This window comes from Palaemon carinicauda, chromosome 31 (genome assembly GCF_036898095.1).
Source record: "Palaemon carinicauda isolate YSFRI2023 chromosome 31, ASM3689809v2, whole genome shotgun sequence".
Taxonomy (NCBI): Eukaryota; Metazoa; Arthropoda; class Malacostraca; order Decapoda; family Palaemonidae; genus Palaemon; species Palaemon carinicauda.
Genome location: NC_090755.1, coordinates 35,768,411 through 35,796,371, shown reverse-complemented (window position 1 = coordinate 35,796,371; position 27,961 = coordinate 35,768,411). Strand labels below are relative to the sequence as shown.

Genomic DNA, 27,961 nt, shown 5'->3' with positions numbered 1-27,961 from the left:
CTGATGTAATTTGCGTAGTAATTTATATTAAATGAGCTAAAAAATATTCTTTGATATTCGCGATAGTCTTGAGATCAGATGATCACGACCATGAATAAAAAATATAATTCTTGATTGTTAAGTCGCACTTGAAATTAAGAAAATAATATACATAAATGCATATTCATATGGTTTTATTTGCTTTTATCCTTATTTATTGTACAATAATATGATTTTATGTGTTGTTAATGTTTCAAATGGTAGATAGTTGAACTATCATAGAAAATGTCACTGTTAAGCTCTTAAAGACTGCTAACTAATATAAAAACAGTTACAGTTGTTTTCATAGTTCATTCTCCAAGATCTATGTTAATAATGTGAATGTTTACGATAAATATAAGTATTCTAAAATGATTTTATAAACTGTAATTCTTATTTATAGGTAGTTATATTTAGTAACATGTTTTGTGTGCTTTTAATGCATTTCCAGTGATATTATGACTTTAATACTTGTGGCGGACAGATGGAAAGTCAAACAAAGTGACTCAAAACTGGATTTTTATTTTTCCATGTATTATTTTTAACCACCAACGTAAATTTGAAACGGACTTAACTCGAAACGACGGAAGTCGAGGTATACCCGTTTACTTATATTTTATATACTGTAATTAACTTTTAGTATCTATTTTATGTATTACTTCCAAATTTTGAAGACCTGAAATATTTCTCCTAAAGATCTCACGGTTACAACCCTTTGGCGTTAGTCACAACTAAACAAAGTAGGCCTCAAGTCCAATCTTTTGAAGTAACCTTCGAGGAATACGATGATTTTGTCCCTTTCGTCTTTCTTCAAAGGCAAAACAGGATTTTGAAGCTAAGAGTTTGCCTCAATATTTTCACATACCTTTTTCACAAACGAATGACGCATTTCAGAACAAATAGGTTTAATTGTACAGTAAAAGTCATTCAGTTATATTTGGACCAATTTCAGTTACTAGAGGAAGCGTCCATATTGTGTTTTGTGGGATTAAGTTCCCTAATCATCCTATGATAAATAATACAATAGCATTCATAATTTGAAGTATGGTCACAGTAGCTCACAAAGAATTAAACATAAATCTAATGAGGCTTGAAAGTGAAGGTACTGCACATGATTTAAGTAGGCCCTCTGCTTATCTTAATTTTTTAAAACTTTTCTTTGGAAAGAGTTTTAGCAACAGCTCACCGGCATACTAAGTAGCGTTTCATTATACAGCATCTTCAAGAATCCTGATTTGCTTATGAAAATTGCTAGGCTCTGTGCCCCATTGTGGCTACAAGGCCATGGTCTAATTAATTTTGAGTTTAATTGATTTTTAACCCCCTATCTACACATATGTGGGGATTTAATTTACAAATTGATTTGGTTATCAATCGAAGTATCTATTTGGTAAAGATATAAATCTTAGACTGCTAAAGTCCAATTTTAAAAAGCTTATTTTGCTCTTAATTCCCCTGTGCACTTGTACTTTGATGTATTTTCTTAAACAATCTAATGGATTTGTCCTTGGATCACACCCCACATGTCCATCAAGTTTCATTGAAGTTGGTTCAGAAGTTTTTGGGTAGGCTAATGTTGTTCACACACAAAAACTAGACTAATATAATATTTGCCATCTACTTAACATTGCAATTATTTTCAGTACTGCTGCGTACATATACTTCGAGGTACTTTATCAAAAATGTTACAATTTCATCTTTGGGTCACACCCAACATGACTAATAAGTCTGGTCCAAATTGATACTTTAGTTTTGTGTAAAGTTGCTCACAAGCAAACAAACAAATAGACAGGGGTGAATACATAACCTTCACAAAACCTTTGATTTTGGCGAAGGCAAGCAATCTGGAGTCCTGCATTTCAAACAGTATTTTGATATGGTTTGTTAAAAATAATTTAGACCAAGTTAATTGAAATTAACGATGTTATATCATTTTTAACTAAATTCCTCCGAAATGCCTCGTGTTGGTATCAAGAGGATAGGTATAATTTTGACTTCAAAACCGGGGAAACAAAGATAATACATCAGTTACTGCTTAAGATTACAAAGCTAATTAATTACATTTACAAAGTGCATTTGCTTATTGAAAGGAAGAAAATGGGAAAATTTTAAAATCTTAAAAATTCTAAGGGGAAAGGTCAAATAAACCGAGCTTCTGGAGAAGCAGCAGCATGAATGTCAAGTGAGTAGAAAAAAAAGAAATTTTATCAAAATTCAGTTTCTTAAAAAAATTGGGATTTTCTTTTAACAAATAAAAATGTTATAGAAAATCATTTCTTTAACAAATAAAAAAACCTTTAAACCTTACTCTCTTGGTTAGTAGGTAAAAGGAAGTGTTAAGTTAAAAATAGTGATGTGCGCTGAAGCGGTAAAACTAATTTTTTTTAGTAAAAGACAAAAGGAAAAACTCATTTAAAACTTCATGCATTAAATTTGTCTACACAAAACTATCATTAAATAAAAATAATATAAACAAAATAAAGATGGAAATACAGTACTGAATAGAAGGGAATAAGGACAATAAGGAATATGAATAATACTGTACAGTATAAGGAAGGTATTAAGGGTATAAGGAATAAATAGACTAAAAAGAAGAATGAAAATGTGTGAAAAACAGAAATGAAAAGGAAATAGTAATGAGGGAAGAATTGGAAAACATTTAAGCCTTTTGGCCAACATTCCCTTTACTTGAAACACACTAGAAGACATGACTTTACACTAGAAGACATGACTTTACACTAGAAGACATGACTTTATAAGTCTTCTCTACTGAGTGGTGATCTAATGGTGTGTGGTTTTAACATTTTTCCTAGTTCGGTGACCCAACTGAGTCTATTTTCTCAAAACGTTTTTACAATAACAACTTGATAAGTTGTGCATAAGTGAAGCTGTAGATGATAATATGCAGATATAGAGGAAGAACTGCATGTATCTAATAATTCTAATAAAATCTATATTAGTGACAATGAGTGTCCTTTTTTTAATAAATTTTTCAACTGTTACATTCATTCTATCAATAATTATACTTTTCTAATATCTATATACAGTGAACCCTCGTTTATCGCGGTAGATAGGTTCCAGACCCGGCCGCGATAGGTGAAAATCCGCGAAGTAGTGACACCATATTTACCTATTTATTTCAACATGTATATTCAGACTTTTAAAACCTTCCCTTGTACGTAGTACTGTTAACAAACTACCCTTTAATGTACAGAACACTTAATGCATGTACTAACGTACCCTAAACTAAAACAGGCACAAATATTAAAGGCGACTTTATATCATGCGTTTCCTAAACACGCCAAAAAGCACGATGAAAAAATGGCAACCAATGTTTTGTTTACGTTTATCTCTGATTATTATGAAGAAACAAACGCATTTACACATTTGTGTATAGGTTAGTTTTTGCATCGATTATATTGATTATTCAGTACAGTATGTTGATTTGGTTATTACTAATGTTTTACTTCATTTTTCTTAGGACTTCCAAATGAAATGTTTTTCTTTATGACGCCGCCTGAAACGACGGCGTCATAAAGTACGCTCTGTAAACAAACTAAGGAATTTAATGCGCATGATGAAAGTGATAAATAATGATATTACAGTAAAAGCTTTTATAAAATATGTTATTACAAATATTATTTACCGTATCTATATAAAATCATACATACGTAGCAAAGCAGGAAAACAATCTACGAGAGAGAGAGAGAGAGAGAGAGAGAGAGAGAGAGAGAGAGTTGTTTTACATACGTAAATGTAAATTTTAAACAAAAAAAAAATTGCCCCATTTCATATAAAATAGATTACAAATATTTTACTTTATTATATTACAGTAGTCTGTAAAATACTGTAAAGTTCAGTACAGTATGTTGTTGTTATAGTCGTGGCGATGAAATTCTCACGAAAAAAAACACGCCATTTGATTACAACAGCTGATTCATCTCTCTCTCTCTCTCTCTCTCTCTCTCTCTCTCTCTCTCTTCGTGTTATACAATACTTACATTTAGATGAAGAAACTAAAATTAGGTTTCTTGGTGTCAATTAAATACGAAACGAAAAAATTATGCCGAGTCTACTTCCATTTCAATCATAGCTAAAAATACGGCATCCGATTTCATCAGCAAACCACTATTTTTTGGGAAATATCATTTTATTCTAGAAAATTGCCACTCTTTAAATAGTTAATTGCACATTAAGAAAGCGTGTTCTTTTGTTTTTAAATTTCGGGTGTGTTTTAAAAATCGAGTATTGTTGACTTCTTTTTGTTTTACTTTTGGCTGTGATTAGATCAGCTGTCATCTAGCTGCCGCTCTTGAGTGTGTACGAATACACTAACAAAGTATCGTTTATACCATTTCTTAACTTATTCAAACCGTCTACAGTATACAGTTGATATTACATAGGCACCAATGTGTTATAACCTATCAAATTTTTTTGTTTATTACATTTAAACCCCCCTCTCTCTCCCTCTCTCTCTCTCTCTACCTATCTCTCTCTCTCTCTCTCTCTCTCTCTCTCTCTCTCTCTCTCTCTCTCTCTCTCTACCTCTCTCTCTCTACCTCTCTCTCTCTACCTCTCTACCTCTCTCTCTCTACCTCTACCTCTCTCTCTCTCTGTGGGCTACTTTTCACTACCTCCCATTCCTTACCTCTCTCTATCTCTCTAACAAATATCTTTGTTGCTCCTCAAAGTTTCATTTATATTGAAAATCAATCATGATTCAATTTTCCTTACTTTCTCCAATCTCGCACCATCGGTCACATCGCGGTATTTTTGATATTTACGGAAAATCCGCGATATATGTATATACATGGGTTATGAAAAAAATCCGCGAGGTGGTGAATCCGCGATGGTCGAACCGCGAAGTAGCGAGGGTTCACTGTACAGCCTTTTTTAGTTACTCTATTAACTAAGTTTCTTTTCAGTACTAGTATTTTGTTATATTTCCACTGTGAAATTTTCTAAATCAGACACTTTACACGAGAAAACAAAAATCCTTAAAGGTTGTGATCTATTTCAGTAAATAAATAAAAAGAAATTCTGTATCACATAGCCATTTGAAAGTCCTAAGCTGTAACATTAAGATAAATTGAATAATGAAATCTCATGCATTTGAAACTAAGAAGATATATCAAATTAACTATTACAAAATTATCAAACATGTGTGCTGCTTTTTTATACAAGCAACAAGATAAAATGATACTTACTTTGAGCGACCATATGGTGAAGTTCTTCTTTTACTATGGGAATCCTTTGAAGATGACTGGGGAGACCTAGACCTCTTATAGTCCCTTGTAGGAGACCTTCGCGAGCTCCTACTTGATGTTGGGGACCTACGAGAATCACTCGATGGAGACCTGCGGGATTCTGTTGAGGATGGGGATCTACGTGAGCCCCTTGTAGGAGACCTCAGAGAAAACCTTGAGCCTGGAGATTTGGTAGACTCCAATCCTGGATATCTTCCTACATTTGAAGTAGCTGAGCTACAGGATGATTTATCTCCTTTTAATGATGGCTGGCTTGAAGTATTGTTACCACTATCATCATAATTAAAAGGGATTGAGGCATATGACTTGCTTTTCATTGTAGTAGAATAGTAGGGAATGTTCTTTGCATCAATCTTTAAAACAGAAGAGGCAATATCATGTTTCTCTTGAAAACCCAATGATTTTGACTTTTCTTTACTTGGTTCAACATGAGTGCTCTGTTTTTCTTTAATGACTTCTGAAAAAGAAATTTGAATTTGAAGTGAACAATTGTGTAAACACAGTATTCTTAAGATATAGATGTCCAATATAATTAAAATGTAATTAACCTTATCGATTTATCTGAATATTGGTATACAGTAATGTCAATATATATTTGATTAAATTTAACTTTAAAAATAAATTCTCATACGCTTGTATTTTCACTATAGTTTACACCCCCATTGCTAATACAAAATATACTAAAGAAAATAGGCCTATTGAAATTCCAGTTAATGATAGAAGAGAATGATACTGAAATAAACAAACAGATTTTTCCTCAAGAAATTATATTTAAGTTTACAGAAAATCCTCAATTACAATTTTAATAGGTTCCAGGAAGCTCTTTGTTGGTTGAATTTTGTTAAAATTTAGCCTAGAATAGTCTTCGCCTAACTCACATGCCTACGATTTTCCGATGCAAAAGTCAACAAATAGTCCTGTTTCATATCGCAATTGTTATCTAACTTACTGCAATTCTTTTCTTTTCTATTTCCTTTCTAGGAGAAGGACACTCCAAAATCAAACCATTATTCTCTAGTCTTGGATAGGGCCATAGCCTCTGTACCATGGTCTTCCACTATCTTGGGTTAGAGTTCTCTTGCTTGAGGGTACACTCCGGCACACTATTCTATCTTATTTCTCTTTCTCTTGTTTTGTTAAAGGTTTTAGAGTTTATATTGAAGATATTTATTTTAATGTTACTGTTCTTAGAATATTTCATCTTTCCTTTTTATCCTTTACTCACTGGACTTTTTTCCCTGTTGGAACCCCTGGGCTAATAGCATCCTGCTTTTCCAACAAGGGTTGTAGCTTAGCAATTAATAATAATAATAATAATAATAATAATAATAATAATAATAATAATAATAATAATAATAATAATATATTTTTTTATTACAGTATTACATTATGAACTTTTGAGACAATATCAGAAATTCATGATTTTAATTGGATTTATGTTTGTATCTCCAAATGTTTGTAAGCTGATGGCCTTCTTGAACTAAAGAATGCCATACAATAAATAAATATCTGGGATGCACCTTACACTATCCCTTCCTTTCATTAACATAAACAGCGGGTCACGATGGTATAATAGTGGTGTCCCTGTTTTTCCTTTGAATGAGAATCTAGTCAACATAATTGATAGGCGTATCCCTTCTAGTGTGCTGAGGTACCGAGCGAAGACAAACCATGGCCCAATGATGATTGTAGATGTGCTTATTTGGAGAAGTAGGAGGCCTATCATTTTTGGAAAGGTTACAGATCAAATTTGACTTGAAATAACTATACTCAGCTTAGAATTTTTGCTCAGAGATTTTATGCTTCAACTGAAAAGGAATAAAATTTAACCATAAAAAACCCTTCTGGTAGAACCCAGGAACATAAGTGGAGGGTTACCCTTTGCACTTTTTGGTGTAGATGCAACAGTTCCTCCTTTACTCAAAAAACCAGATGGCTCTGCCAATCATTGTTCAAAGGATAAGGCAACCCTTTTGACTGATGTTTGACAGTAAGCAGAGTAATGAGAAACTTAATCTTCCTCATCCCTGTATTCCTGTGGCCAAACCAAGTGGTTTAGCTTTTCAGTCTTATTAAATTAAAGCTCTCCTGATGGACTTTGATGCTTATGGAGGTGTAGACAAGATAGAAGTACCCTTAGCTACTAGCTCAGCTCCCTCAACAAAGTCATGGAGAGTACACCTGAAAAACCTAAGGAAACAAAAAAAATCCTTAGGTCAAACTCAATGTCAGCAGTCTGCATGGCCACAGGTGAAGAGCTTCCCACTTTTGAAGAAGGGTTCAGGGAAGAATGGGTCCCCACACACCACCAAAACCTGAAAAGCCTGCCAAAGTAGATATGAGGGCTCCTTGCTTCTGATGCATATTCCCCGGGGACCTTTAATTAAACAAAAAAACTGCCTAAATGAGATCTTGTAAGATTTTGGTGATCTGGCTATCCTGAGAAAATATTGTAATTCTTGTATTCCACTTTGCTTTCAGTAGTGCTCTCTAGACTGGTCTTCAGCTTCCAAATCTCATCTCAGTTTGTTGGACAAAAACTTCGCCTATCAAATTCTTATTCCTGATCTGGATATTCATCATAATCTCCTACGCCTAGTGACGCAAAGGGCCTCAGTTAGATTTTGCCAGTCGTCTCTATCTTAAGCATTTAAATCAATATTTCTCCATTCATCATCTCCTACTTTACGCTTCATAATCCTCAACCATGTAGGCCTGGATCTTCAAACTCTTCTAGTGCCTTGTGGAGCCAAGTTGAAAGTTTGGTGAACTAATCTCTCTTGGGGAGTGTGAAGAGCATGCCCAAACCATCTTTATCTACCTCTCACCAAGATCTCATCCACATAAGGCACTCTAGTGATCTCTCTTATAGTTTCCTTTCTAATCCTGTCCTGCCATTTAACTCCCAATATTCTTCTGAGGGCTTTGTTTTCAAATCTACAAAATCTGTTGGATATTGTTTCATTGATATACCACAACTCATAACCATACAGTAATACCGATCTCACTAAACTGATATATAGCCTGGGTTTTACATGCAATTTCAGGTGATTTGATTTAAAAATTTCACTTTACCTAGCTATTATCTGATTTGCTTTTTCTCAATCTTTAATTAAACTTTAATTCTAAAGACCCTGTATTAGTGATCATAGTTCCTAAATATTTAAATGATTCCACCTCATTAACTCTTTCTCCTTCCAATGATATTTCATCTTCCATTGCATATTCTGTTCTCATCTCTGTCTTTCTTCTATTTAACTTGAGCCCAACCTCATGTGATATTTCATGCATTCTGGTAAGCAAGCTTTGCAAGTACTGTGGCATTTCCCTGGATATTAATAAGTTTTATTCCAGCCGTGACCAGATAGTGGAATGGCCTTCCTAATCTGGTAGTTGGATCTATGAAACTAAGTTCAAACTTGGTACAAATGCTTTCCCTATGAACATGTTGACACAAGTCTCTTCACAGTCTACATATAAAAGATCTATTTCAATGTTGTTACCGATCTTAAAACATTTCATATTTCTTATTCTTTAATTCTCATATATAATTTATCTATTTATTTTCATCACTAGGCTGCTTTAATAGTTAGAGCCTTTGGGCTTATATCATCCTGCTTTTCCAACTAAAGTTATAGGTAAACTAGTAATGATGATGAAAACAATAATAGCAAATTAAATTCCTCAAAACAATGAAACAAAACACAGTCCTGCAGTCGCAAGTCTTTCGTAAAGTCGTTTGAACCACTCTTACTGGGATCCATAGAAATTCCAGAAAGACGTCTACTATTAAAATATCAAATAAAGTAAAATGACAAAAGAATCCCAATTTAGAAACATGGGTAGAAAAAAATACAAACCTTGTAAACAACACAAGAACTGTAAAAGAAAATAAACTACAGCTAATGTCAAAATAGTTACCATTAACCTCCAAATTAACTCAATATCTATTAGAAGGGGAGGCACTTTAGCTAGTAAAGAAAAATGACAAATTTTGAAGTAATTTATACTTTTCCTAACCATACAAACCTTCTGAGTTTTTTATCATATGAGAATATTACTTTGGCAGAGTTGAACTAGCCATAAGACTTTTCAAGAGGTAAACAACAGCGCCGCTAATTAGCTGAGGCTAGTCCACCCCTCTCTCGCACTCATTGGTGATATGACGTCACTTTTGTTTGCTGGGAAGACTTATAGAGGGAGAAATGGTGGTGGGCCAGTATGAATAAGGAGCTCAAAGTTTGTATGGTTAGAAAAAATACAAATTACTTTCAATTTTGTCATTTGTTCTGATACCTCCAACAAACTTTTTGCTTTTTATTACGACTCACCATTAGGTGGGTGGAAATCCTAACCAACTGGCTGGTAACTTGACCCAGGATATGACTCTGCGCTTCACACAAGCTTATTAGAGCCACTCTCTCACCTCGTCAACAAGGCCTGCACAATTGGCATATGGGAGAGAATTAAGCATTGTGACTTGTCCAGGTAAGGATTACTGGAGTGATAAACATTCCACTTACTTAATCTAGACATTGCCTGACTCCCCGATCATAGGGAGGACAGGGACATAAATATATATCATATCAGGTTACATAAGGGATATGGCTATTATCTGCAGGCAGAGAAAGCAGCTTTCCAGAGTCCCATAGGTTCTGTTCCCTAATAGAGGGGAAAATGAAGGTAAAAGATGCTACTCACTCAACCATTCATCGCAGACTAATCCTGGGTAACATCTGCCCATGACCGCCTACTACTTGTCCCACATGGATACTGAGGCATCAGCCCACGTGTTGTGCAGCCACTACAGGACATATGGAGAAGGTATCCTGGTTTTGTAGATAGTGGGCTGTGAAGGTTGTCTGATGCTTCCAAACAGCCACCTGATGAACTTGCACCACAGAGTAATTCTTTTTTAATGCTAGGGACGTACTGATATCCCTAACATCATGAGATCTAGGGCTACGACCTTGTGGAGGAGTGTCTGGATTCAAGGCCCGATTAATACCCTGCCTGATCCAAAAAGAAATGGTATTTTTGGTGACTCTCCTCTTGACCCTGTCTGTACTCACCAACAACTTATTGTTGTGCAGGCGAGCTCCTGTGGTTCGTTTAATGTACCACCTCAGTGCTCCTCCAGGGTACAGTAACAGTTGATCTGGGTAATCATTTGCAGAACAAAGACTCTCAATCCGGAAAGGCAAGAATCTAGGATCCGCTAAAGCCGGAGTTTGAGTTTTAGCAACAAACTTAGGGACAACGGTGAGTGTCACCTGCCTCCATCCCCTTGAATGGGCGAGGTCATCAGAAAGATCACACAACTCGATGACTCTCTTACCAGAGGCATCAAGTTGTGGTCTGATGACTTGTATGGTGCTCCTTTCAAGGTTCGCAAAACATGTACTGCATTCCAAGGAGGTGGTCTGACTTCTGGCTAATGGCAAGTGCACTCCAAGCTCCATATAAAAGACAATTCTGTCGAGGAGGAAATGTTAACTCCTTTCAGTCTAAAGGCAAGGCTCAAGGCTGAGCAGTAGCCTTTTACCGCTCACACTAAGCAGTTTTTCCTCCCGGAGGTATGATGACAACTCTGGTATCAGTGGGATTGTGGAGTCAAGAGGAGCGACACCCCTTCCACGACGCCAACCATAAAAGATTGACCACTTCACTTAGTAGATGGCAGAAAATGACTCTTTAAGGTATCCAGACTTCCTTTTTGCCACTACCTATGAAAAGTATCTCTTCACGAGGAGATACAGGGTAACCTCTAGGCGTGAAGATGTATTAAAGCCACTGCCTTGTGCCTTGTGGTAGATTTTTGTGTGGTTGTTTGAGTAGATCGGGAAACAGAGGAGCTCCCTTGGCAACCCTGTGAGCAGATAAAGGTCTGGAAACTATTCTGCAAGCTGCCACATTGGAGCTATGAGGGTGATAGACAGATCTTGCGATAACCTTAATTTGTTCAGCCGCCTCCTTATTAGACACATGTGGTGGCGATAACACATCTAATAGAAAAATTATTGTAGCATACATAATTAAATAAAAATAATCCCATTTGAAAACTCGAGAGAGAGAGAGAGAGAGAGAGAGAGAGAGAGAGAGAGAGAGAGAGAGAGAGAGAGAGAGAGAGAGAGAGAGAGTGAGTGAGTGTGTGTGTGTTTTAATTTTCAACTTTAATGCATATTTTTATTTTTATTCAGCACTATAAAAGATATTGTATTAGCTTATCACTGAATAGTTTACATGTGTTTCCTAACATTACTGTATTAGAATTACTATACAAGGGCTTATCACTGAATAGTTTACAAGTGTTAGCTGGGCTGTTCTGCTTTGCATGGTTGGTTTGAAAACGTTAGCTGCGAGAATATTTATCCTGAAAATGCAAATATGTATTTTTATCTAATAGGTATTACGGTTCTCTGTGTCACAATCTAGTGAGATTGCGAATTTTAAAAACGCATAAAGCGCAGGCTGACTGTATTGTAACATGTGAGCCCCCCACCTTCTTTTTGATGCATCTGTGAAGAGTAACAATTCTGGGGAGGAGAAAAGAGATCTACGCACCTGAAGAGGTTGGTGTCTAGCAGCCACCAATTCAGGCTTCTCTTTTGCTCTGGCCCCATCAGAACCTGATGGTTACGGGGTTGTTGTGCTGAGACTAAAGGGTTTTCAACTACCACTAGAGAGATCGAGTGCGTTGACAGCTATTGGGTACCAGACGCTGCAATGAGATAAGGTGTCCCAACAACTTGAGCCACCAATGAGCTGGTAGTGAGTCTGGTATTAAGGGGCACGTTGCCTTTCTTAGTTTCTAGGTTCTGTTTTTGGAGGGAAAGACTTTGCCTAGTTGGGTGTCTATTAACATCTAGAGGTATATCAGTTTCTGAGATGGAAGCAGAGATGACTTCTCTTGATTTATTACAACCCACATATTGTGACAAAACTTGAATAGCCTGCTACACTGAATCTGCTAGAACTGGCCAATCATTTAAGTCTGGACAGGCTGAAACATAGCACCTTGAACTGGTATGTTCTTGGGTTCAGAATAAATCTTAGGTACTTAATTGAGGTTGGATGAATTAAGATCATGAAGTATGCATCTTCTAGATCCAATGTTCTCATGAAGTCCTCCGGTTTGATGGCTTGCCTGACCATTTCCACATTCTCCAACCTGAACGGAGTTCACTGCACGAACTCGTTCAGGGCTGAGAGGTCAATGAATGCTCTTCAACCTCCAGATGCCTTTTCTCCAAGAAAGAGACTGTAAAAGCCTGGAGATGCCACTAGGACCTCCTGGTGAGTATTCTTCTCTGGCATGATTTGGACTTCAACCTGAAGAGCTTGTTCTTTAACAAATTCCCTTCCGCAACAACATGACATCACTGGATGTCCAATCAGTGGAGGAAGAGAGTGTGAACGGGATGTGGACACCTGCGCGAATGGCAGAGACTGACCAAGGTTCGGCCTTGTGCGTCATCCATTTCTGCCACTTGTTCTGTAGGCGTCCTCCCACCGGTGGACAGGTAGGAGGAATGGCCCTCCCTCAGCAGGAGTGCCCTGTTTCTCCAAACCTGGTTGCTTAGGAGCATTAGAGCCTCTCTTATGACTCTGGTAGTTTACCGGCAGCAATCTCTTGGTAGGTGGTGTCAAGGAGTAAGGGTGATACCAAAACACTTTGGAGAAGAGTGTCATGACTTCTTCCTCCAGCTTAATGCAACAGCGTCAATGTCTTCTACATTAAAGGGGGAGGGTTCCTCCATTGCAGAGTTGTAAAACTTTAGCACTTCCCTCCTTGGCACCTGCCTCTGGGATTTTGGCTGGGTGTGCAACACTGCACAAGATACTCTCACTAACCTAGGGTCTACTCGATTGTGCGCCTGAGGAATGTGGGATCCAGCATAATAACTCGTCAGCGCACCCGTAGGAGGTTGTAGAGTTGCAGTATATGCTTCTACAGGGAGAAAAGCAAGATTGTATGATGGTAAGGCAAGGGTGTTTTCCTTGTTTGCTGGCAAACAGAGAAATGAAGGAAAAAGCAGGCTCTTAAAGGTTTTAAAGGCCTCTCATGAATGGCAGAGGCAAGGGACAATGACATTGTCATATCAAGCGGGACAATTCCCAAGAGACTGACCATATATACACAAGATCAGCACCCAAGCCCCCTCTCCACAAACTCTAGGACCAAGGAGGATCAGGCAATAGCTGCTGATGACTCAGTAGATAGACCTAACCTATTGGTTCCCCCAAACCCGACATCCTTAGCTCAAAAGGATGGCGAGGCTGCAGCAACCAAAGGAGCTAACGAGTTTGAGCAAGACTCGACCCCCAGTCTGGCAATCTCCAGTCAGGGACGTTACCGCATAGGCCACCAAAACGTCTTTCCCGTACAGAGAAGCTCAAGGTGCAGGACCTGAAGGACCTGGCATCACAAAATGTCAAGCATCCTGTTGTTACGACAGCGAGGGGTAGGAACAGCGAATAGTCTCATAACTGACTCATCGTATCGCTCTGAGGAGCTGGAAAGCGGCCTGGGAGAACCTAGTTTCAGTTTCCTCAATCCCCGAGGAGGAGACCACTTAGGAGAAGTGGTGCTGCGGAACCTCAGCGCGCTGAGAGAACTCAATCTGTGGGTGTGCAGAGCAATTGGTAAGCTTTAAAGACTGACGGTGGTCAGCTTTTGGGTTTGCCTTGCAAGGCTTGTCTCCCTCGTGACTCCGAAGGGCGCCAGGATACTACTGCTCTCATTCATAGGCCGAAGCTGCATGAACGAAGGATGCAAGAAGAGAGGCAGGATGTGCTGGAGCTGAGGACACAAGATTCTCTGGAGGGTCACCAGCACCAGAGGCTCGGAGGGGAAGACCGAGGTCAACCACTGAGGAAGTACCCAACAGAAGCATCTTAATCAGTCATTCCTTCATAGGAGAGAACCTGAAATTCCAAAGGACGACCAAAGTGGATGCATAGCATTTATTGACTGAGACTCCACTCCGCCTGAGGGCACTCAGCAACGGATGGTTTTCCATGAGTAAATTGGCCCCACCCTTGCTCGTTCGTCCTCCAGAGGAGACCAAATGAGCAAAGTCAACGGGGAGGGAACAAGATACCAGATTAACATGTCGTGATTTTTGGACTTCTTTTCTGGAGCCTACTGAACCACACTCACTGGGAGGATGGCCACTCCCTATATGGAGACCCCTGTGAACACACATGATGTCTGCACGCAGAGGAAAGGCCATGGAATCTGTTTCCACGGCCAACATAAAAGTACCGAAATGGCGGTCCTCTATACCTGGAAAAATCCGCATGACAGCAATCCCAAACAAGCACACCTGAAAAGAATAAGATTTGTCAAAGTAACAGCCAGTTTTACATAATGTATAGGTTAACGGGGAGTAAGATGCAGGTCTGCACTCCACCGAGCCAAAAGTAAAAGGGACATTATATCACCGGTGAGTTTGAGAGCGGGGTGGCTAGTCTAACCACCACTGCTAATTAGCAGTGGGAATTTTTACCTCGTTAAAAGTCTTATGTCTAGTTCAGCTTTGCCGAAGTAATACGTATTCTCATATAATAAACAGTGAAAGGTTTGTACATGTTGGATCAAATGAAAATTTTCAATCAAAGTTTAGACATCATGATTTAAGTAGTTTCTAGAAAGAAACGCTTAACATCAAGAGAGTTTCATAGTAACAATCCTAAGAATCATATGGTGAGTGCATCAAAGTATATATAAAGAAATTGAGAAATTAAGAATAAAGTTATATGTAAGTTAGGAAAATACTAAAAAAAATTTAATGCAATTTGTATTTCACCTAGCTATACAGACCTGAGTCATTTAAAATGGGTTTACTCCTATGGTGATTCTTTATGAACAGAAAGAAAAGATAGGTGCCTAATGATAACTATATACAGGTAATCGTCGACTTATGACTGAGATAGGAACCTAACTGGAGGTGAAATACTGCCAAGAATGGACATCAAGAGGCTTATGTAAACTTATGAAACATTATGGATAAAAACAATTCTCACCTGTATTAGGATATGGTCTGTGAGAGTACTCACAGGTACACTGTTTTGAAAAGGCAAATAACAGGATGATTTAATTAATTTTTTTCTGATCAGTTCTTGCAGAACACCAAGGATGTGGCAAAACCATGCACATCAAATGCTCGAGGGGGGAGGGGCTGGCGGCACTTGTGAAGATGTATAGGCTCTCATACCCTTACAATGTAGAGAAAAACCTAGTGCCGTGACAAAAGGTTAGGTGTCCAAAGGCAACTGGTCCTAAGGAGAAGTTACCTAGAATCTATAGCTATAGTATTGTAAATAGTAGCCTGTGAAGGTAGACTGCTTCTTGCAGACCCCCGTTCTAAGGACTTGGGCTATCAAGTGTTTTTTTGGGGAATGCTAAGGTTTCTGCAAAACCAACAAATGTCATATGCTCGAAGGGGGAACCTTAAAGGTTAAAGGTGTCTGGTTTCAATTCCAGTTCTATCAAAATAGATACTCACCAGAATGTCAGCCGGGCAAGCCCAACCCCCCACTGTGGTGCCCTACCACAGCAGTGGCCTCCCCAGTAAACAGCTTAAACTCACGGCCTCGGGCGGGGATCGATCTGCTGCCATGCGAATGCTAGGCAAACACGTTACCACTGTACTAGCCAGACAGTGCTTCCCCTGAGCATTTATATGCAATAAGGTCATGGACCTCAGAGTGGTTCTTGCAGAACACCAAGGTCGCGACAAGACCGTGCACATCATGTTCTCAAGGGGGCCCCTGTCGGTGCTTCCCTTGAAGATGTTTAGAGGGTCATAATAGATTCCTATAAACAAAAGGAATTGTGCTTGGGAAACCTTTAGGAGTGATTAATGTTTTAAGACATTAGAAATATGTCTTAACAGGTTGTCTTCTTCAGGTATTTCCTGACTGTGTTTATGGGACAAAGTAACAGATTATTCCGATCATCAGTTACCTCTTTGAGACACCAGATTGTGAGTCAAATCTCATGTCATGGATAGCCGGATTTTAGGTTTTAACTTAAAACTTGGGAACAAAAGCAAAGGATAATTCTCTCCACCTCTGGGAATGTGAAAAAAAGAAAAGATAAGCTGTGCAACTCACCTTTGGCTAGAAGGAAGACAGTTTACAGGGTTAGGACTCTGTCCAAGGCTTATGTATGAGTTCATAGGATACCATCTTGAGAGACCTAAGAACCTAAATCCCATTCCAAAATTGGGGTCGAGTTCCCGAGGAGGACAGGTCTGTTCAAGTTCCTGATGACAACCAAGTGTCCCTATGAGAAGAGGAGAATGAGTCCCTTTAGTCTAAAGACTTGGTTCAAGACCCTGGGATAGCCTTTTACTGTTGTGACTGAGAGGGACTTCTCCGTTGTCAGGAACAGCAAAAAGTCTACAATTAGGGGAATAGTGGTCTTAAGTGGAGCAATATCCATCTCATTGTCGACCTCTGTGGAAGGCTTACCAAGGTATCTGAAAAGTCGCTTCACAGTTGGCCCCAAAAAGCCTCTCTTTCGAAGGAGATTCTAGATAATATCCAGCTGCGAAGAGATGGGTGGCAGACCACCTCATGGAACTTTCGAACATGTGGTTATCGGGGTAGGTTTGGCCATTCTGGAAGTTCTCTTGGAACTTCCGCAAGGAGATGCAGCAGGTCTGAATATCACCGCGCTTGTGGCTGCTTTGGTGTAACTAGCATCATTCTGCTATCTTGAGACAGGCAGATTCATTTCAGTGCCTGACGAAGCAGACAGAACAGAGGAAAAAGAAAAAATATCTACTTTGTCCAATTAATGTTGGAAGGAGTCTTCCACCACCACTGATAAATCTGAAACTAGGGAACCATAAATTAGGAAAAGGACTTTCAGGCGAGTGGCAAATATGTTCAAAGTCGGGGAAACTCACAAATTCACAAAAATTTTTGCCAATAGAGCAAGCAAAAAACCATTCTGAGCCTACTGACATCCCTGTCAGCTCAGATGGTCCACAAATAGGTTCCTCTTCCCAGAAATGAATCCTGCTGAGAGAAACACTACTAGACTGGCACCCAATGGTAAATTGCCACTGCTATTTGGCATAGCAAGAAGGATATTGAGTCCCACTTGCTTTTAAATGTTGGATACTAGCATGGATATGTTGGTTTCTCAACATCATGGAGTGGCCATCATAGTCTCTGAGAAGTAGAGTAATGCCAAGTATATAGCTTCCATCTCTAGGCAATAGATATGGAAGATCTAGTCTTCTTGGTCTATACGCCAGAGATCCTACTCCGTACGAGGGTGAGCATTCCCTCTTTGGAGAGAAGCATCAGAGAAAGGAAGGAAATCTCGAGGTGGAACCTACAGAGGAGCATCCACCAGTAGGAACTACCTTAGACACCAGTGGAGTGCTGTCACCACCTCCTAGGGGATAGACACTAAGGCTGCAGGAAAGGTCAATGTTTGTGACCACTGGGTCTTTAGAGCCCACTGCGGCAAGCAAAGATATATCCTTCCAAAGGGGACAAACTTCTCCAAAGGCCTGAGATGACCCAGAAGCTTCTTCCCAGTATGCACTGAAAATGATTACCTTTTCAGAAAAGTCTCGACCATTTGCATGAATCTCAATATCCTCTCATTAGATGATATCGATCTGGTTTTGACTGAGATGATTTCCATGCCTTGGTATCTGATACATTGTTGAGGGACGAGACTGGGCTCCTCTAGGTTCAGTTGGATCCTCAACTTCCTGCAGAAGTCGAGGAGAATCTCCCTGTGGCAAACGAGGGAGTTTCGTGATTTTGCTAGCAGACGCCAGTCGTTTTGATACCATAGTGGCCTTGGCTTGAGCGCAGGTTGAGACAATGGCAAAGATTCTGTTGAAGACCTCCAGCACTGTGGAAAGGTCTAAGGACATCACTTTGAAGCAGTAGACCTTGTTCCTGACAAGGAACCTCAGTTACTTTCTAGGTCCAGGATGGATAAGAACCTGAAAGTGTCTACCAAGTCTACGGTCAACAGGAATTATTTCTTCCTGATACCCAGAAGGATTATGGCAGGGATTTCCTTCCAACCACTCATATCTTTCGCCATTATGTTTTTTATTTTTTTTTGAAAATAGGGTCCCTCAAATTTTTATTTTTTTAATAATAAGGGTGCTTGCATCCGTTCAGATAGTCTCTCTGTCCCTTCCTCTGCCTACTTGAAAAAATAATTCTAGCTACCCAGAACCTTGTTGCAAAACAGACCGGTTTGAGAGGGAGAGTTCTTTGAGAGATCTCCCACCCCTATTAGATTCTCCCCTGGAAAGAGGTTGTTGAGGAAGCCAGGCAACTTGTCTAGGACCTCTTCTAAAGCCCATTTGGCCAACTCTTAGGCATATTATACAAAAGTAGATATCTTGGAGATTCTTTCAAATAGTATGGTAGGACTGTCAGTGTTCAAACTAATGGGGGACGACAATCCATGATTGAGACTCACTGCCTGGATGGAGAATGTCTACTGTCCAGGGATCAACCACAAAAAACTGCCACCTGTCCCAATAGTTATGTAGGCATTCCAGCTCTGGTGGTGAGCGGGGGTACTTGTCCTCCCAAGAGGGAACTTCTACAGCCATGACTCCTTTGTCCAGAGGGGTGTCCTCTTAGACATAAGGAGGGCAGGTGATCCTGCTTCCTAGGCTGATGGGAGTCTACAGAAGACAGCAAGCGTCGCTGTTAGATGACTGTATTTGGGCTGCTGCTCACTTCATAATGGAATATTGGTGGTTATTTCCACTTATCAATCACTACAGCGACGTTCATAGTGTTAACTCTGTGAGATAACTGTTTGGTGGTCTGGCCAAAAATGAATCACTCCTTATAAGGATGCAGTTGTCCCATAGGGACACAGTCTGCAAGAGCAAAACCTAGAGAGTTTTGGTTCTAGATCTTAACAGATCATCCAACGGGTTGAGTATGTCTGCATTCTCTATATTTTCAGTCACAGCAAAAGCAACACTTTTCCTGACCAATGATCTAACTTGAAGCAGGCCTGGATGGCCAACAGGGTAGCAGCTTTTATATTCTTCCTTCCCTAAGAAAAGGTAGAAGGAAGGGTAGTCAGCTTGTCACTGGGTGGATAATAAACGAGACTGATGAAATCAGGATCACTTGGGAGAGAACTTGGGGGAGCCTCCAAATTGATATAAAATTTTCTCAGATGAGAAATTGCCAACGAGGGCAGTTTGAATGAGTGTGTATGAAACACGTGCAGTACAACCCACGAAAATTAAGTTACTTCTCAGAACTTGAGGATTCAGGTTAATAAACAGGTCTAAAGCATTGCAGGTCTGATAGGAGAGGGACACTGATTCAGTGTTTCCGTACTTTGAGACATGCAAAAAAAAAAAAAAAATAGAATTGGTGTTCCCGTACACTGAGACTTGAGGAAAAAATAGAATCGGTGTGGAAAAAATGCAACAATGACACAGTGCCTAATTGTAACCTGTGAGTGTGGAGGTTCTCAAATCACCCAAGAGACAAAAATAGGTTTATTATTTTAGTAATTTCAGACCCCGACGTTGGAACCTAGAGGGGGGGGACACCAGATAGATGGGACCTGCACTCACCAGGGGGTTTGATGAGTCATTAATTATGATCAAGTTAAGACACCTTCTGATTTGGCTCCTGCTTAGTAGTACAGTAGGGTCCCAAATTATGTGAGAATTTGGTCGATAAATGGCCCCGCATAAGTGAAAAATCGCATTCCATTAGGGCCATGGCAAACAGAAACTTGCCTATTCAAACGCATTTGCCACCCATTTTCATTTCTTTCTATGTACTATACTGTATTTTTTCTAATATTAAATTGTTTTTATGAATAGATAAACATTTAAAATGTATTAAAGTTTTAATTAACTTAAAAAAGGTTATAATTATAACCAGGAAGGGTGTAAATACCGTATATTTCCCCTTATAACACGAATCAAAATTAGTAGTAATTTTAATAAGTTTAAGTCATATCTGTTGTATAAGACAACTGGTGAATAGCAAAACCATCATTGTATTGACTAGCTTTTGTTGTATCATTGAAAATCTAAAATGAATGAAATAAAGTCGATTTTATATCATGCGTTTCCTAACCACGCCAAGAAGCACACCGTCAAAATCGGAATCCGTTGTTTTGTTAACGTTCATCTCTAGTCATAGCGATGAAATGAACGCCTTCGCACATATCTGTGTTTAGGTACTTTTCGCAACAACAACTATCTTACCAAGTATTGGTTATATGATGATTTTGTTATTGCAAATGTTGTTTTACTTAATTTTTCTTAGAATTCAAAATTAAATGAATGCGATTTATATAATGTTTTTCCTAAACACACTGCCTTAAATGAAAACCTTCCATTTGTTTACTGTACGCTCCATCGTCGATTATAATGAACAAACGAACGCATTAAAACAAATGACCAAGGTGATAACTAATGATATTAAGAACTTTAAGTAAATATTATGTTATTACAAATATTTTACTTACCGTATCCATATAAATTCCTACATACGTAGCAAAACAGGAAAACCATTTTTGTTAGTGTTTAATCAACAATAGTAAACTGTTGCTAATGACAGTATGATAATTTACGATAATTCTACACAGTTACAAAAGATATTTGTCCATTCCATATCCAAAATACTTTTCCTAATTTCAGTTATAAGTCAACTTGTACCCACATTCAATGATGATGAGAGAGAGAGAGAGAGAGAGAGAGAGAGAGAGAGAGAGAGAGAGAGAGAGAGAGAGAGAGAGAGAGAGAGAAGAAAGCACTAGGCCGGTTTATAAAGTCATCGAACAATTGGGTTACCGCTATAACGTTCGATGAGACAGATGGTGTGAGATTGGAGAAAGAAAGGAAAGTTTGAATCATGACTGATTTTTAATATAACTGAAACTTTGTGATGCAACAAAGATTTCATTGGTTAGGGATACAGAGGTAAGAAATGAGAGGTAGCGAAAGGTAGCATACCTAGAGAGAGAGATAGAGAGAGAGAAAGAGAGAGAGAGAGAGAGAGAGATTTGCTTTACAAAGATTTGTTTTGTATAGTACACGGTATAATTATAAAAAAACTCTCTCTGAGAGAGAGAGAGAGAGAGAGAGAGAGAGAGAGAGAGAGAGAGAGAGAGAGAGAGAGAGAGAGAGAGAGAGAGAGAGAATCAACAGTTGTAATCGAATGCCGCGTTTGTATTTCTTGTACCACCTGAAGCGAGGAATTGATCACCACAACTAACAATAGTCATGTTAATTTCATTCTTAAACTCAGGTTACCATATGTGAACTAAGATTTTATTTCTTACAGAGAGAGAGAGAGAGAGAGAGAGAGAGAGAGAGAGAGAGAGAGAGAGAGAGAGAGAGAGAGAGAGAGAGAGATTGATTTGAGGTTTTCTGGCATCAAATCAATCTCTCTCTCTCTCTCTCTCTCTCTCTCTCTCTCTCTCTCTCTCTCTCTCTGTCAGAGAGAGAGGTTTTTTATAATTATACTGTGTACTATACAAAACAAATCTTTGTAAAGCAAGTCTATACTGTATGAAATAAGACAAAATATTGCCGACATGTTACAGAAATTTGGGACATTCACTGCTGATAAATGAACCCAGCCTACATGTGAAAACCTTGAACACCCACAGGGAAAAATGGTATTTTTATTTTCAAATAAATTTTTAAATATACTTACTTGGTAGTTACATATATATAGCTTAATCCTGCTGATTCGTCGCGCGCACGGCAGAAATTCAAATTTTGCGGCAATCACCGCCAGGTGAGCAGGTGTTCATACCTGTGCGCCCTCTAACAAGGTAACTGGAACCATTCCCAACATTTCTCAGAAATTCCATGCCCCAGTTTTCAGAGGGGAGGAGGGAGGGACCTTTTATATATGTAACTACCAGGTAAGTATATCTAAAAATTTATTTTAAAATAAAAATACCATTTTTAAATATGTAACTTCCCTGGTAGTTACATATATATAGCTGATTGACACCATTGGTGGTGGGTTAGAAAACCTCAACCCCGTCAGGAATTCGTATAATTATTAATAGCTACAAATTAGCAGTACCAATAATCTGGTTCTTACCTGATAAGGAAGCTGGCTTCATAGTTATCCTGCCTCATTTGCCTGCATTCCTTAAGAGACTCAGCGATCCACCCAGGAGGCTGTAAAAGTCTCTGTGGGGCTGCCACAAGGTCCTCGACCTTAACGTGGCTAGACCTCCACCCTTGCTATCCTGGCATAGCCATGGACAATGATTCAGACCACCTAACTCAAATATAAACTAAAAACCCACACCATAAAAACTAACTTGACTTGCATCCCAGACTCTGGAAGGCTGCAACAACCTTCACAGACAACCTGTGATACCAAGTTCAAGAAAAAGGCAAGGGTATATAATAAAAATGGTTATAGGGTAGAGGCAGTAGTACCTTCTCCAACTACGACGCCGGAGGCAACATACGGACCCAGGGAGCAACAATCTTCATATTGGGTCTGTACTTCTTTAAGGTAGCAATCTGCGAAGATTGATTTACTTTGCCAGAATGTCGCCTCCAAAATTTACTTCATCGATTTATTGTGTCTATACACCATAGGAGTTGCCACAGCTCTTACCTCATGTGGTTTGACCTTAAGGATTAGAAAGCCTCTTTCCTCAGAGTTCTGGTGAGCTTCCCTTATCAAATCCTTAATAAAAAATGCCAGAGGATTCTTTGATAAAGGTAACGAGGGCTTTTAACCGAGCACCAGAGGTTATCTGCTTGTCCTCTCAGGTTTTTGGTCGCCTGAAGATAAAATTTTAAGAGCTCTAACTGGACAAAGGCCTCTCTCCTTTTCCCATCCTACTAAGTGAGATAACCCTGGAATGGTAAAGGATCTGGGCCAGGGTCGTGAAGGATTCTCGTTCTTGGCGAGAAAACCTAGCTGAAGGGAGCAAATTGCATTGTCTCCATTGAAGCCCACCTTCTTGCTGATGGCTTGCAACTCTCCTACTCTCTTGGCTGTAGCCAAAGCAACCAGGAATAGAGTCTTTTTAGTAAGATCCTTCCCAGAAGCCTTGTCGAGAGGCTCAAACCTGCTCGAGGTAAAAAAAGCCAGGACTATATCCAGGTTCCAAGAGGGGGTTGGGTTGTCCTTCTCTTAGCGGTCTCAAAAGATCTAATGAGGTCCAAGAGATACTTGTTTCCTGACACGTCAACATGTCTGTGACGGAAGACGGAGGCTAGCATGCTGCGGTATCCCTTGATGGTCGATACAGCCAAATTTTCTTTCGTTTGCAAATGCAACAGAAAATCTGCTATTTGGGTTAAGAGAGGTACTGGAAGAGGAAAATTTGCTAATCCTGCACCATTCTCTAAACACGTCCCACTTAGATTGGTATACCTTAATTGTGGACGTCCTCCTAGCTCTTGCAGCTTCCCTCAAAAAGCCCTTCGCTCTTGCCAGCTTTTCGATAGTCGAAAGGCAGTCAGATTGAGAGCGGGGAGATTTTGATGGTACCTCTCTATGTGTGGCTGTCTGAGTAGATCGTTCTGACTTGGTAACGCTCTGGGAGTATCTACCAGCCACTCCATCACTTCTGCAATCCAAGGTCTAATGGGCCAAAATGGAGCTATCAGGGTCATGCAGGCGTTGTTCGACTCCCTGAACTTTTTCAAGACTCTATCCAGGATCTTGACCGGCGGAAAAGCATATACGTCTAGTCCTTCCCACTCTATGAGAAAGGCATCCACTGCCACTGCTTCCTGGTCTGGGACTGGAGAGCAATAAACTGGTAACCTCTTTGACTTCTGGGTAGCGAAGAGGTCTATTGAGGGTTCTCCCCACAGCATCCAAAAGCTGGTGCACACCTCGTGACGTAGGGTCCACTCTGTTGTGAGAACTTGTCTTCCTCTGCTGAGAAGATCCACCCTGACGTTCTTCTCCCCCTCTATGAAGCGTGTTATCAGGGTTATATTCCTCGCTTTCGCCCACAGTAGGAGATCCTTCACTGCCTCGTAAAGGGAATCTGAACGAGTGCCTCCCTGTTTCCTGATGTAGGCCAACGCTGTGGTGTTGTCTGCGTTGACCTGAACTAACTTGCCCTGGACTTCCTCCTGGAAGTGCATTAATGCTAGATGAATGGCCACTAGCTCCTTGATGTTTATATGCCATTCCTTCTGAAACTCTTTCCACAGACCCGAGATCTCGCCCTTCCCCAGTGTTGCACCCCACACCATGTCTGATGCGTCTGAATACAACACTAGGTCGGGGTCTTCTGTTGAAGTTTGAGGCCTTCTAGGAGTTTGTTGGTATCGTCCCACCAACTTAACTGATTCCTGATCCCCAGAGGAATCGGAATCCACGTCTCTAGGCCTTGGTCTCTTGTCCAATATTTTGATAGATGGAATTGTAGAGGCTGTAAATGAAGTCTTCCCAGGGATACGAATTGCTCGATCGAGGAAAAGGTACCCAGCAGACTCATCCATTCTCTCATTGAGCAGGTCCTTTTGTCTAGGAAGTGCTCCACCTTTCTTAGGCATTCTAGAATGCGTTTCGGGGCTGGAAAAGCCCCAAAAACCCCTTATTGAATCCTCATCCCCAGGTAGATGATGATTTGTGAGGGTGTCAGTTGTGATTTGGCCAGATTTACAACTAGACCTAGCTGTTGCGTCATAAGACATTGTAACTTGTAGATCCTCCAGACACTTTTCTTGCGACCTGGCTCTGATTAGCCAGTCGTCCAGGTACATTGATATCCATACCCCTTTCAGATGTAGCCAGCGTGCCACGTTGGAAACCACTCGAGTGAAAACGTAGGGAGCCGTGTGCTCAGTCCAAAACAAAGTGCTTTGAACTGATAAGTAGTTTCTTGGTAAACGAATCTCCGAAATTTTCTGTAGTTTGGGTGAATTGGGACGTGGAAATACGCGCCCTGCAGATCTATCGACATCATCCAGTCTCTTTGTCTGGTGCCTGCTAGGACTGACGCAGATGTCTCCATGGCAAACTTGACTTTGCTTACAAACTTGTTCAGAGGACTTACGTCCAGAAAAGGTCTCCAAACCCCCTAGTTCTTTGGAACTAGAAAAAGTCTGTTGTAAAAACCCTCCGAAGAGGGGTCCTCTACTACTTCTATCGCTGCTTTTGACAGCATCTGGTTGACTTGCTCTTGAAGAGCTGCTGCCTTGCTCCCCGAGTATGTTGCTGTCAACTCTAAGGGTTCTGACGAAAGAGGAGGTCTTCTCAGGAAGGGGATCTTGTAACCCTCCTTCAAGACATCGACTGTCCAGTGATCCGCTCCCCTTTGGCTCCACTTTTTCCAATAGTCCACATAACATGGCTCCCACTTGTGTCTGGAGGTTGTAGGGCTCACTTCCTTGTTTTAGGTTGCTGCTTTGTAAATTTACGAGGTTGTCCTCCAGCAGCAATTCTCTGATTCCCTCTCGAAAGGGCACTCCCACGAAAAGGCTTGAGCATGGGAGGAGCTTCCTTCTGCTTTCTGGTTAAAAAGCTAGCCGGGAGGACTTTCTTGGCTGTCCTAGTAATAATGTTTTGCGTCGCTTGTTGCGCAAGAGCTGCCGAGAAGTCCTTCACTACATCAGAAGGGAAGAGATGATTACCTAAAGGAGCATACAATAGCTCTGATTTCTGAGCGAAGGTCAATCCTGACGACAGGAAAGAACACAGCATAGACCTCTTCTTAATCACTCCGGCCGTGAAAAGGGCAGAGAGTTCGACAGTCCCATCCCTCACAGCCTTAAACAGGCAATCAAGTGCATCTGTGCCTCGTTCTTTAAATCTGTGACCTCTGCGAAGGCTCCGAGAGTCCAGTCCTTGAGGCTGAAGACCTCTATAGTTCTGCAGATACTCTTCAGCAAGTGATCCATCTCTGACGTGGTCCACATCACCTTAGACTTGGTCATGGCTGACCTACGTGAGGCGCCAACGAGTCTGGAGAAGTCCCCCTGGGAGGAGGCAGGAACTCGCAAACCGAGAACCTCCCCAGTCTCATACCACACACTGGATCTGGGGGCTAGTCTTGTAGGGGGAAAGGAAAAGGTAGTCTTTCCTAGATCCTTTCTCTTGAGAATCCACTCATTTAAAGTCGAGAAAGCTCTCTTGACCGATCTGGCTAGCACCGTTTTCTTAAACGAGGAAGGTTTCTGGGGTCTGCCCTTCAAAAACTGTGAGGGCGGGGTTTGAGGTAAAGCCTGAGTAAAGTCTTCTGGATATAACTATGCTAGAACTGCCAGCAATCTCTTAAGATCAGCTGCATGAAGCGTTTCCTGTTTCCCCTTCTGAGATTTCATCTAAAGGGATAGCGATCTCTGAAGTAGAATGAGTTAGACAAACACACGCCTCGTCTTGTCTATTCTCGTCATTCAGCATGCTTCCAGCATGCTGCGATGGAACTTCGTGCATGAGTCCAGAAAGGTGCGAGGAAGCGTCACGCTGCGTGCGTCCTGCATGTTGCGAGGGAGCGTCAACAATGCGATCAGCATGCCGCGAGGGAGCGTCAACTGTGCGTCCAGCATGCTGTGGGGAAACGTCTTGATTGCATGCGTTCAGCATGCGTCCAGCCTGCTGCAAGCCTCCAGCATGCTGCGAGGGAACGTCAAGAACCTTGCCGCCTCCCGTAATGCGTCCCAATCGCTGCGAGGGAGCGTCAATGAGCGCTGAAGTTTCTCGCTGGCTGATCTCGCCTCGGTCCGATCTTATTCCTTTCCTAGGTCTGTTGATGTCCTTAGATTCTTTCTTGCGAGCTTCCTCTGTTTGTGACTTATAGGCATCAAACACGGGCGTAATTAACCGCTTAAGCTCTGAAAGGCCTGTTGCTTGCGGCGCGTCCTGCATGCGCCCAGTCTGCTGCAAGGGGCGTCACGATTTCTATCGCTTCCTGAACTGCGCTCTGATCGCTGCAAGGCAGCGTCTAAAGTTTCGGAAAACTTTGCTGGCGTCTTCTGGCCAAGAGGAGGAGAAGTCCCTTGCGACATCTCCCAATCCGGGGGAGGGGGAGAAGCGTGAACAGATGTAAAGTGCACGTCTTCTTCCTCCGACGAACTATGTGTCCTATACGACTGCTTAGGCGCGGACACGTCGTCTTCCTCCGACAGGAAGCTTTCCAGCGAGCTCCAATTAATGCACGATGGTTGCTGGAACTTAGCAGGGGACCTATGTCTCTTGGGAGGTCTCGGAAGAACAGGTTGACGCCAACCGCGTCTAGGTCTTGCGTCCTCCGATGAAGATGAACACTTCCTCATCTCGCCTTTCCTGCGGCGAAGGGGAGCGTCCTGGGATGCGTCAACAAGATCGCTCGAGGGGACTTCCGTTCGTTGTATAACGTCTCTCACCTCTCTTAGCCTTTCGACTTTCCTTCTCCCAGGGGTTGGGGAGCATGGAAGAGGTCCAGGGCTAGGAGTATGACAGACACGAACTGACGCACCCTCCACTGCACTATCACTATCCCCAAATTTGCATTGTAACCCACGCACTGCCCCCCACATCACTTCCTTTTCCAAAGTAAGGAATTGCACTTGTACACCCAAGGCCGAAATTGCAGCCAAAACATCCTTCAAAGAAGGTTCACTTACCTCTGACACCGTAGAGGGGTCTGGTACTACAGCCTTAGGATTAGGAACAGGAATATAAGTTTCATGCAAATTAGAAGGGACGTG

General features: G+C 40.8%; 1 protein-coding gene across 1 annotated transcript in view; it reads right to left on the bottom strand.

The window, feature by feature from the left end:
• LOC137624395 (uncharacterized) overlaps nucleotides 1-27,961 on the bottom strand; it is a 227,750-nt gene that overhangs the window by 11,591 nt on the left and 188,198 nt on the right. The window contains exon 6 of the mRNA XM_068355132.1: nucleotides 5,226-5,742. Coding sequence (XP_068211233.1) covers nucleotides 5,226-5,742 — 517 coding nt within the window. The remainder of the gene's footprint in view (nucleotides 1-5,225; nucleotides 5,743-27,961) is intronic.